We start from the raw sequence: 12012 nt of genomic DNA, 5'->3' as shown, positions 1-12012 counted from the left end.
TGGATGTATGCAGTCACGCAGCGTTGTCAAAGACAGTCGTTATATTGTTAGCATAACATGACCTGGTACGATGTCATAATCGGGCAAACAATGGGACATGCATCAGACCACTCGGTACGGAGAAGCAAAACGGAAGGACACGTTGTTGTAGTCGACCACCGACACAAAGGGATGCATCAAGAAACGCTGAAAGCAATCGGTTGTCACGTGACCGGAGACTGAAACTTAAGTGACGGGAATTTTAAAGCCTTATTTGACCCATGTAATGTTTGCTTTAATATTCTAAGCATTGCTATTGTCAACATGTTTATTATTATTATTATTATTATCGCTAATGAAATAATGATTTCCTGTGCCTGCACAAAGCATTCTTTTTCCAATTAAGCCGGAGTTGCTTGTGAACAAACAAGGTCATCAAAATGTTGTAAAAACACCACGGAATTTAATCTTTTATATTTTTAATGTCCTTTGGAGGCTTTTTTAATTAGGAAACCCTAAACGTGTATATATAAATTGGTTTTGATTTTTAAACGTATGACTAACTCAAACATACTGAGGAGACAAAACTGCCATGTTTCGAGTATCATAAAAAAGGTATAAAGTAAAACAAAAAGTGAGTACGAGCTACGAGGGCGATGCAGACGCAGCAGTTTTGGGACCGGATAATACGCTGTCAGATGTGTGTTGAAAAAGCAAGCCACATAAATATAGGATCCATACATACATTCATACATACATACATACATGTAGACTACGAATCACAAGGAATTAATCCAAACAGTTTGAATGCGTGGAAACTCGGCTTGCAATGGGCTCAACAACATATCTCGGCGTCTGTGAAACAAGAGGCGGAGAGGAATAACGCGAACATATTCCTCTCGGTGTGGCGCGTGTTGACGGGGTTGGCACTCCCGTACAAGATGATGTCGCGGTATTTCAGCTCGTCACATCTGCTCAAACTCTCTCGTTCTGTTCAACGAGTGTTGTGTAGTTGTAGGATATATGTGTCTCGATTTAAACTTGTCTCTCTTCTGCCACCCTACACAACTATCATACACACGTATATATATGTGTATATGTATATATGTATATATATGACTACAGATAAAATGTATACAAGAGGCGCCTAAATCACGTCTCGCAACACACCGCAAAACGTGTTCACGTTTGCGACCCAAACGTGTCGTATGTTAATTACGTGCGTTTCCAGTTGAGCTCCAATGAATGATAAAACAAAAGTTATAAAACTTGAGGCTCGTTGAAAGTTTAAGACGGATCTTAAAGACTAAAAACAAATACTTGACACTAGATTCTTGGAATGAAAATAACTTTGATGACATTAATTTAACTACACCGTATTTTTAACTGAACGAGCCGGGTTCGAATCCCGGTATGGAGATTTTCGTAGAAGTAATTTTTTAAAAATTTGTTCGCTGACTTTTATTGAAATAATGACTTTGTGCGTTGGTAAGATGAATTGATACTGAGTTTTCAGCTGTAAGGTGACGTTGATTTAAAGTGTAATTAAATTTTAGTGTGGGAACGCTGATAGGAAGCCCTCAGAAAGGCATTTAAATTAATATTAGAGAAGTACTAGATCAAACAGAAGTATCCTTTAACTGGACATAGAATCCCTGGTTTTTTTATTTTTATTTTCATCTAAAGAAACGCGGAATCTCCTATCTAACAACTCATTCTTCCGGCTCTCACGTAAACTCCGTCATTCCGGGTTCTCAGCACGTTTTTAGTCCTGCCCGTTTCTTCATCCCGGTTTGTAGAACTAGGGTCAGTGCATCGCGGATTAATAGGACGGTACACCCTCGATTCACCCATCATGTCTGCCATCAATCTTGGGATCTTAACACCAACCCAGTCTGGATCAGAATGCCAGCTTCTGGATGGACTCGCCTTAGAGTCCAGTGACGAGACGGAGAATAAAGACGAGAACAAAGATGAAAAGAAACTGGTAAGTTACCTTGGCAACCACCCAACTTTTTGTCTCCCTCTCACTAATGGTCACGTTTCCGTTTCGTCTTTTTTTTATCCATTCCGGTAATCCAGTTTCTGTTACCAATTCGTTGCGGAACCGGCTGGGCATTGCTATCGACGTCATCTCCACTGTACACACCGATGCCTGCCGCTTCTATATACTGCCGGTACGGGTAAACTCCACTCGGGGGAATTCGTTTGGCTTGGCTTCGATGGCTTATCCTTCTATATCCGACACACGTTGATCCTGCCTACTAAGTCCTTCTACGGACAAAATGGAAATCTAAATTTCTGTCAGGAATTTACAACCGCACAAGTTATTAACTTTGAGTCGATTAATTCCCATTAACTCATACTGCTTTTTGTATTTATAAGAGCATCTACATCTAACAGTCTCCATATGTGTCTGTGTGTGTAAATGTAAGGTCTGAGCTTCGAGTATCAAGACGCGCTTGCTCCATCAGCTTTTTTGTTACACCACAACCATCAGTCGTAGCAACCAGGTTCAAGGAACTCTCAAGAGTTAAGATCAACTTAAATTTGTGGGGTTTTCTTGCGAGTCATTCAGAAAGTCCTATAGCCAAACTTTCTTATTACCTTTTTTTTTTTTGTTAATTCTCTTTTGACTTTTTTTACATACTTCCAACAAGGACATGAAGACTTTTTGGCTGGTGGCCTTGTTATTTTAACAAAAACAAAATTAAATGCAACTAATTATCTTTTAAATTTGGATGCTCTTATGGAGAAAAATAATCGTATTTAAAAGCTTTCAGTTTTAAATCGGTAAATCTGGTTACTTATCTGTAAAGTTCTTAAAGTGATAGGATATCTGGATATCTGGAATAGGATCAAAAGTGATGTAAAATAAAATTTAGCTGAGAGTGTGATACGAGAGCTCGGTTCTGAGCTCTATAGAGCTGGTTGGCTGTTAAAATAAGAGATATGGAGCTTCAAGGAGAGAATGGAGATGAATATTGGAAAGCACTCAGCGATGCATCTAGTCGTGTCATTATCGTATGTAGAAGGTGGAATAGCAGACTGGAGAGTGTGTGAGTGTGAGATCTGGCGTGATAGAGCAGACGTAAAAAAAGGCAGCTGTAAGCATTTGGATATATCTCTTTAAGCGATCGGAATATAAAGTGAAAAACAATGAGAGTGAAGGAAAGTTTGTTTTTAAATAAAAATACGGGCTATAAAATAAAGTTACATGGTAACTACTGAGCTACCGACCCCAGATCCAACATTCCGAGAAATTAGGATGCAGGAAGACGGGAATAAGCCGAGCCGTGCAATGGCTTTCCTAAGGGTCACATGCTGGTTATCAAATATGTGGGATTTTATTTTTTAAAATTGTTAAGGCGATCGGAGACAAGATCTCTAAGCTACCTGTTGGTGCATCTTGTAGATTTTATGTTCGTAGATTAATAACGGGACTCTAACATATTATTTTGTGTAGACAATGACTTTAACAGGAAAATTTTAATAAAGACTTTTTTTTTTTTATTCATTTGTCAGTAAATTTAGAGATGATGGCACTTGGAAAAATTAAACTCGTGATATCTCAGTGAAAAATAGCTGTACAGACAACCAATAAAATTCATTTTAAAGCTTGAAATATGTACTTTTTAAACCTGTGAGATAAAACGGATAAAAAGTTTTCTGACTAAAATGACAAAAAAAATTGGGATAAATTGAATTTATTTTCGATACTCAATTTACATTGAAGTAAAAATTTTTTCGTCTAAATTATTATTTTTAGCTTTAATTTTTCTGTCTTAACTTAAATTTTGAATTTTGTATGAAAATGAAGACTATAAAAATTATCATGACTTGAAAAAAAAAATTAGAACAAAGCTCCTGTTTTTTTAAACGAACTACCAGCTTTCAAATATTTACCAAATTTAGTAGTGGTTTTTTTTTAACAGTCAAAAAAAAATTAACGATTTTTTTCTGTCCTTTGATTTATAGCTTCCAAAAATTTTTATCGCGAAAATAATTAAATTAATTATAAAGTACGCACTTGAAGCTTTAAATTATATAATTTTTCTTTTTAATACGACAATTATACACTGTTAAAAAAATGGGGTAAGTCCAAGCGGTGTAGGTGTTAAAATTTGCGGTGTTAAATTTTAACCCCGAAAGCGGTGTGAAAATAACGCCGCCACCGGTGTAAATATTCTTTACCGGTGTTAAAAAAAATTTTCCGGTGTTAAAATATTTTACTTTGGGAATGTGTGCATATGTGTGTGCGTGTGTGTGTGTCAAAATATTTTTTGCGTTTTATAAGTTTCCTAAAGCTAATACTCTGAGCGGACGCAGTTTACCCCGCATTTACACCGGTATTTTAACACCGCCGAATTACGCCTTCTACACCAGTATAATTTCATTTTAACACTAGGTGGAGTTAAAATGAGTCCATTTTTAACACCGCTCTTTTTGTAGCAAAATTTAAATTTCCTCCAGATAATATTCATTAAATGTGGAATTTTTTTTACACCGATTTAACACCAAATTACACCACCCACATCGGTGTTACTTCATTTTAACACCGCTTTTTTTACATTGTAACCAAAGATGCAGCTGTTTAAATTTTAATTTAATTTATCGTATTCCCCCCTCCCTCTAATCTTAATCTAAAGCCAGGACAATTATAATTAAATCTTCAAAGATCTAAAAATAAAATTTCGTTGTTAATTTTCCAGCACTTAATAATAGTAATAATAATAATGATAATAATAATAACAATAATAATAATAATGGCTTTCTCTGAAATCAAGTGCACGATGGGAGCAAACTCTCGGTATAACCAGAGGTAGAGGTAACGTGGTTGGTTGAAGGAGCATAGATCGTTTCATAGATTGCATTTATCATTTTTGCGTAGCCGCGGTGGGACAGGGTCGAGACATGGGTCAAGTTGATACAAGGCCTGCGAGTCTTGCCATCACAACCACAGATCCTGAGCACACTGAGCCCTGAACACACAACACAACACAGCCCAGTCCAGCAATAAAGCGGTCTGTCACATACACGGACGAAATGCGTACATGCTACTGCACGTGTGCTGAATTTTTCCTTTTTCCTCCTCTCCTTCTTCCTCCCGCTGTCCATCTCATCCAACATCCAACTTACCAGGATTATATGTCCAGTTCTCTTTCGCGTGAGAATTAAAGTTTCTCATGATGAAAAAATCCCCACGTAGATTTAGGGCTCGTGTAATTGTTCTTTACGACCCGCTAATTTTTTACTTATTTTCTCCCGTACGACTTTTTAACTTTCTTTCAAACCGTTAGCTCTTATATATACATATATATATATATATTTTTTTTTTTTATAATAATTAAAAGAGCGAAGAAACAAACAATTTTCTGGCCAGTGAATCATAGATTGGATCTCGTAACAAGTATAGTCCTGGTTAGAAAAAATGAGTGGCCGCGGCACGCGAACCCTTGGAGCTAACACACGTGGCTCGGATCTTACAGGGCCCTCTGCTCGACTCAGCGACCTGATATCCTCTCTACTCTCTATCCAACTCTCTATATATATTCTACATTCGATACTCTTCTCACTTGCACTGGTATCAAACCTGCTGACTCTCTTTACTCCGTATCAACCGAGAAAACAAGCCATGAACCTTTCGTAGAATAATCGGATACATGAGAGCATAACTAACACGCGGTTTTATATTTTGCTCTGATACCATTGCAGAATTTAAACCGTGAGAATGTTTTTTTTTTTTTTTTTTTATTGAATTTATAAATAAAAAATTTTAGAGACAAAGGATGAAATGAAAATAAAAATAATGATAATAATTTTTATAGAGGGAAGAAGAGGGTAGAGAAGAGGATAAAAATAAAAAGAGACAAGTTGGATGCTGTTCATGCGTGTGTGGCACGACCGTATTTCAATTGAGGCCCAAAAGTCGAATATGCTGGTGAGTATCAGCGAGGAGTTGGCAAGATGAGAGAACAAGTACTGAGAGAAGAGCAAGAAGAGACTGGGATCGAGGTTCTCAAGTCCTCTGTGTGCGAGTGTGTGGCTCTTTAGCGGCTGTACGGATGTACGGGTGTATGGCTCACTGGATGCTGTAGACCAGAGTTACCAAAGACCGAAGACCGAAGACTGAGGATTGGGACGAGACTGGAGACTGGAGACTGGAGATAGTTTGACTCTGGTAACTCGGGTTCGGTGGTATGGCATAGCATGGATGATGTTGGTCTGTGCACACTCATGAGACGCGAGCGAGTGTGTTCGGTGTCGGGTCGTAGACCACAGAGAGTCAGCGCTGAGCAGCGGGCAACCGGTCAGGCAACTTTTTAACGAGCTGCGGTTTAGTTGTGCACGAGAGAAGTTAAGACCGAGAAGAAGATGAACAACAAGGAGAAGAAAAACAAGAGGAAGAGTTGAGGAAAACCGAGACCCTGAGCTTGAACTGAGTTGAGCCATCTTCGCTTCCCGAACAAATCCACGCGCGCCATATGATACTATCCATATATATGTACATACATATATATATACATATATACATGTTTGTTATTACCTTTTGCATCTTTTCTGATTTATTTTTCTTTGAGTTCATCCATAAATTTTTCAAAATAATTTAATTTATAGAAGATAATTTTTATTTTTTTAAATATTTAAATTTTATTTTTATTAAATCATATAAATTGATTATGGGCAATAAGACCGCGATAATTAAAAAAAAATTGCAATCATAAAACATGAGATTAAAAGTTGAATTTAAATGACAATATATTTTAATAATCGTTACTCATAATTTTACTTTTAAATTAAATGTTGAAGCTGACGGGAATTTATTCTCTTATTAATCTACATTATTAAAACAATAAGTAAAATTTTGATCCCGCCATATCTATATGATAGAATTAGTTAATGTTATTTAAATTGGTATCATTAGATAGGTCTTGACTTGAATTTGTGCCTTTTTATATTTTAAACTTTTTTCATTGCCAAGTATTGAGGTAAATAGATTTATCTATCATTCGAATCACATTTAAAATACGCGGGAAAAATAATATCGTATTTATTTTCTTTAAATAAATTAATACTTTAATTATTCTGTCACTAAATATGACTGAATGCCACTGAATATATAGCTATATTATTTATATCGCGTTACTTATTCCAAAATGACAGATTTTTCTACTCCCTTTTGGTTTTAGGAAGCTTCTCAAAGCCAAAAACGTGTACAAAGAAAAAAAAAGGATTCATTGACACAAAAAATCTTTACTCGCCTAAAGAAAATTTTTACTTACCCCAAGAAATTTTTTGCATTGTGAATTGAAAACAAAAATTTATTTAAAACTAGAAAAAATTACTTGGTGCAAGGAATTATTTCTTGACCAAAAAAATCTTTTCTCGCCCCAAGAAAATTTTTGTATTTAATTGATAATGCATAAAATTTCTTGGTGCAAATTAAAATTTTTTGCGGCAAGAAATCCTTTTTTTCTGCGTATTTTATAAATTTAATAGTGATATTTGGGCATGTAGTGACTGCAGGTTGCTCGTTATTGTTATATTTTTTTTTAAATAAAAATCAAAGTATGGCTGTCAAAAAATATGACTGAAGTCTATTGATTACAAGTTCAGTTTGATAACATGAGATTTCAGTGACGTAAAAAAAATTCAAATAGAAATTAAAAAAAAGAAATTTTGAATTTCAGATTTCCGGGTTGAAAAAATTAATTTTAAATCGATGCCTGATAAAAATCAATTGAATATTTAAAAAAAAATTATAATTTTTTTTTTTTAAATAAGAAACATTCAGTCGATCTTAGAAATGTTTTATTACGGACATTAATGAATTTTTAAAACTCAAGTTTAGTATGATAAAGTTTTTTTTTTATTTGTAATATTTGAAGTCATAATCAGTAAAAAAAAAACGCAACCATCTGACATGAGGTCGATGATTAAATTAAAATCTAAAAATAAAATAAAAATCTTGTTATTTAATATTGATACTTAATCATTTACTATTTAATATTCACTTCCTATTATGACGTCATTTATTATTAATTAGTAGCTATTTATTGTTCATTATTAATTTATTATCACTTGTCATTTATTAATTAAAACTTTTTTATTCAACACCGAGCATTAAATTTGAATTCATTTTGTCAGCGATAAATTACTCAATTTTTTTTTCATTTTATATCAATAATTTATGATAAATATTCAGAAAAAGTATGAAGCTGAGTTTTTAAAATAAATAGTACGAGTATTTAAGTTTAAAATTTGCGCATGCGCACTAGTAATTTACAAATGGCCGCTTCCATAGAAACCATATGTTTATAATTTTATCCGGTCGTTTGTTTAAAATATATGTGATATATTGAACAATAAATAAATAATGAGTGTATTATTTAATTAGTGTACTGATTAAACATGAATAAAAAAAAATTATTTAAAAATCAAAAAGATTTTAAGTGTAAAAAATATTAATTAAAATTTGAATGTCGTGTCTGTATGACCCTGAAGTTAGCAGACAATTAAAAATTTTTGAATTTTTTTTTTAACAAATCGATTACAAAAAAATAAAAAATAAAAATATGCACTTGTAGAAAATTTAAAAAACTACAGGTGCAATTTTTTCAAATATTTTTTTTTTCATAATTTATTCTAAAAAAAAAATTCAAAAATTATTAGACGTCGGCTGACTTCAGTATCAATGATCCCGAAGTTACCAGACAATTAAAAATTTTTTAATTTTAATTTCATCAAATCAATTACAAAAAAAAAAAAAAAAAATCAAAAATGCACTTGTAGAAAATTAAAAAATCTATAGGCACATTTTTTTTTTTAATTTAGTTTTTAAAAAAATAAAAAATTATTAGACGTCGACTAACTTCAGAATAATTCACTATCATTAAATTTAGCCGACGTCTTATAGTTGAATTTTTTTTAAACCGATAAATTACCAAAAAAAATATTTAAAATAATTGCACTTACAGTTTTTTAAATTTTCTACATGTGCATTTTTTTCTTTTAATTAATTTTCAAAAAAAAATCCGGAAATTACTAGTTGTCTCTTAACTTCATCATTTTGCCCGTTCGCTGGTTTTTAAAAATAGTCTAGTATTTAATTTAAAACTCGCGCATGCGCGCCAGTAATTTACAAATGGCCGCTCCCATAGGAACAACATGTTTACGTTCCGTCATCATCAGCACGTGAATTTCAACCGGTAGTTTATTTACAAAAATATATGTGATATATCAAACAATAAATAAATAATTCAGTGTATAAATAAATAAGTGAGCTAATTAACTATAAACATAAAAAAAATATTTAAAAATAAAAAAGCATTTCCCGTGTAAAAATTAATAACCATAAACTAAAATAAAAAATGTCAGTAAAATGTCTCAACTGTGGGTCAACAAACATCGACACAGATCCATCACGTGGAGATTCAGTATGCGTAGAATGTGGAGTCGTAACCGAAGCCCAGATGATCGTAAACGAGGTGCAGTTTCAAGAGACGTCATCTGGGCAAGCAGCAGCTACAGGTGAGTTTTTATCAAGTGATTCAACTGGTGCACGTGTTGGACATTTGACTAATCAGGCATCGCGAGAATTAACGATTTACCGAGCCCGCAAAGAAATAGTCCACCTGTGCAAGCAACTGATGCTAACCGACTGTCAATCAGAACTGGCAGTCAATTTTTACAAACAGGTACTCAGTTATAATCTGACCCGTGGTCGCAAACAAACCTTGACTTACGCCGGGTGTATTTACTTGGCATGTAGGATTGAAAGAACTCCCCATCTGCTGATTGACATCAGCGACGTCGTACAGATTGATGTCTACGAGCTGGGACGAACTTATTTAAAATTCGTCCAGGCTCTCTATCTAGAGAACGCCGTTGACGGAGCAGTAAATATCGATGGTACCGCCGACGACCCGAATCCCAACCCCATAAAAGCTATCGATCCTTGTCTATATATTATGCGCTATGCTAATAAACTTGAATTCGGTTCGCAAACTTCCGCGGTAATTAAGACAGCGCTGAGATTAGTTTCGCGTATGAAGCGGGATAATATTCATACTGGGAGAAGACCTTCGGGAATTTGCGGGGCTGCTTTGCTGATTGCCGCTCGTATGCATGATTTCAATCGCACTGTTGGCGATATCATTAAAATCGTTAAGATTCACGAGTCAACTTTACGCAAACGTCTGTTGGAATTCGGCGATACGCCTTCGAGCGCTTTGACGTTAGAAGATTTTGAGTCGATTGATCTAGCGGAAGAAGAAGACCCACCGGCTTTCAAAGCCTCCAGGAAAGCCGAAGATGACTTTGAAGATTTTGGAAACATCGATGGCGAGTTCACGGATTTGCAGAAAGAAATAGATAAATATTTGAGCGAGCAGCAGTCAAAGAAGAGATCTTTTAAATCATTGATGAGCAAATCGGCTCAGGTGGAAGACATCGAGGCCAATCGATTCATCGAAGAAAGCACTTTGGAAATCGCTGATGAGTTTGTCGATCAGAATGAAGACAGAGGACTGGGACCGGATATTTCGATGATGGGTTTGCCGACTTCGTTTTACGACTCCAAGAATACGAGGACAGAGGGCGGGAGATTTGAAAAGTATAATAATGAGTCGGGGGAAATTGACTTGGATGGGCTGGATGATGAAGAGTTGGATGGGTATATTTTGAAGGATGCCGATGTTGTGAAGAAAACTGAGTTGTGGACGAATGTTCATGCTGAGTATCTGGAGATGCAGAAACTTAAAGAGGAACAGAGACTGAGGGATGAAGAAGAAGGCCGGCCAGTTAAGAAGAGGAAAATTAGGAGCAAGAAGAGTAAGGAGCCGGCTAATTCTGCGGGGGAGGCTGTAGAAAATATGATGAAGGAAAAGAGACTGTCGAAAAAACTAAACTATGATGTTATCAGGGAAATGAAGGGTGAGAAGGTCGTTAAGTTTGGCGGTAAAAATAATAATAATTTTAAATCTGTTAAGAATGAGGTAGTGGGTTTCGAAGAAGAAGAGGGAGAGGGAGAGGGTTATAAATTTGTTGATAACCAGGAAGTGGAAAATAGTTTTGTTGATGATGCGGGGATCCAAGATGCTGAGGTTGAAGAAGATAATTACGAGGATGATGAAGTTGTAGAAGACAATGAAAATTATGGAAATTGTAGCTTGGAAAAAATACTGGGAAAAAGAATCGGGGAAAGTGACAATGATGATGATGATGATGGTGGTAATGAGTATGAGTATGATGATGACTATGAGGAATATTAGTTTTTTTGTGAGGTCTGTCGAGAAGTTTTTTGTGGTTTTTAAAATCTGTTTGCAGACATTTTAATTTAGCAAAAAATAAAAATTGTAAAGAGAGAGTGAGTGTTAATTGAAGAATAATTATCGACAGTACTTTGATATTTATTTTTTTTTAAATGAGTGTGAAATTTGCTGCGCAGATATTAGAAAAATTTAATTAGTAATTTAATAGGCTCCAATTAAATTGTTATTAATTAGTTAATTAATGTTATTTATTACTAATTGCCAATTAATGTTGCCACAATTTTTTTCTCAGTTTTATTTTATTTTTGAATGTCGAATATACTTCTGTATTTTTTATTTTGATTGTAATATGTATGCACTGGTTATGTAAAAAAATACTACAAGTAATCTTATAAAAATTTTTCAAAATTACGCTAATAATTTTTTTTTAATTTTTGTAATGAGTGAGCATTATTATTGTTATGATAAAAAACTTTGTTCTCACAGGTAAAATAATTTTGAATAAAGAAATTGAAAATATAAATAATTATTCATTTTAATATTATAGTTTAGATAAAATCAAAATTATTTTTTTTAATTAGTAAGATAATTAATAATCGGTAAGTAAAATTTTAATTTTTTTTTAGTTAAAAATTATAATGAAAAAAAATTTTTTTTTTGATTGAAGGAATAAATTATCAAGAAAATAATTAATAAGAATGTGCGAATTATTTGTATTGATTTGAAAGTTAATATTCGATTAAAAATTCTAATCAAAATT

At 33.9% G+C, this 12012-nt stretch overlaps 2 protein-coding genes and 1 long non-coding RNA gene across 3 annotated transcripts in view; 2 read left to right on the top strand and 1 right to left on the bottom strand.

The window, feature by feature from the left end:
* Positions 1-8258, top strand: part of LOC130677821 (uncharacterized) — a 108262-nt gene extending 100004 nt beyond the window's left edge. Inside the window, exon 3 of the long non-coding RNA XR_008991711.1 lies at positions 5808-8258. This is a non-coding gene — a long non-coding RNA (uncharacterized LOC130677821). The remainder of the gene's footprint in view (positions 1-5807) is intronic.
* The window catches only part of LOC130677814 (lysine-specific histone demethylase 1A), a 255640-nt gene that overhangs the window by 59026 nt on the left and 184602 nt on the right, over positions 1-12012 (bottom strand). The window lies entirely within an intron of this gene.
* LOC130677818 (transcription factor IIIB 90 kDa subunit-like) lies at positions 9116-11623 on the top strand. Its single transcript, XM_057484690.1, has one exon. The coding sequence runs from the start codon at positions 9351-9353 to the stop codon at positions 11250-11252; it is 1902 nt and encodes a 633-aa protein (XP_057340673.1). The 5' UTR covers positions 9116-9350; the 3' UTR covers positions 11253-11623.

The sequence above is a fragment of the Microplitis mediator genome, chromosome 11 (genome assembly GCF_029852145.1).
Source record: "Microplitis mediator isolate UGA2020A chromosome 11, iyMicMedi2.1, whole genome shotgun sequence".
NCBI lineage: Eukaryota > Metazoa > Arthropoda > Insecta > Hymenoptera > Braconidae > Microplitis > Microplitis mediator.
Note: the sequence above shows the minus strand (reverse complement) of the source record. Positions and strands in the feature narration are given on the sequence as shown.

What these genes read in the sequence shown, in the direction of transcription:
- LOC130677818 (XM_057484690.1), top strand. Translation starts at nt 9,351, where the DNA reads ATGTCAGTAAAATGTCTCAACTGTGGGTCAACAAACATCGACACAGAT.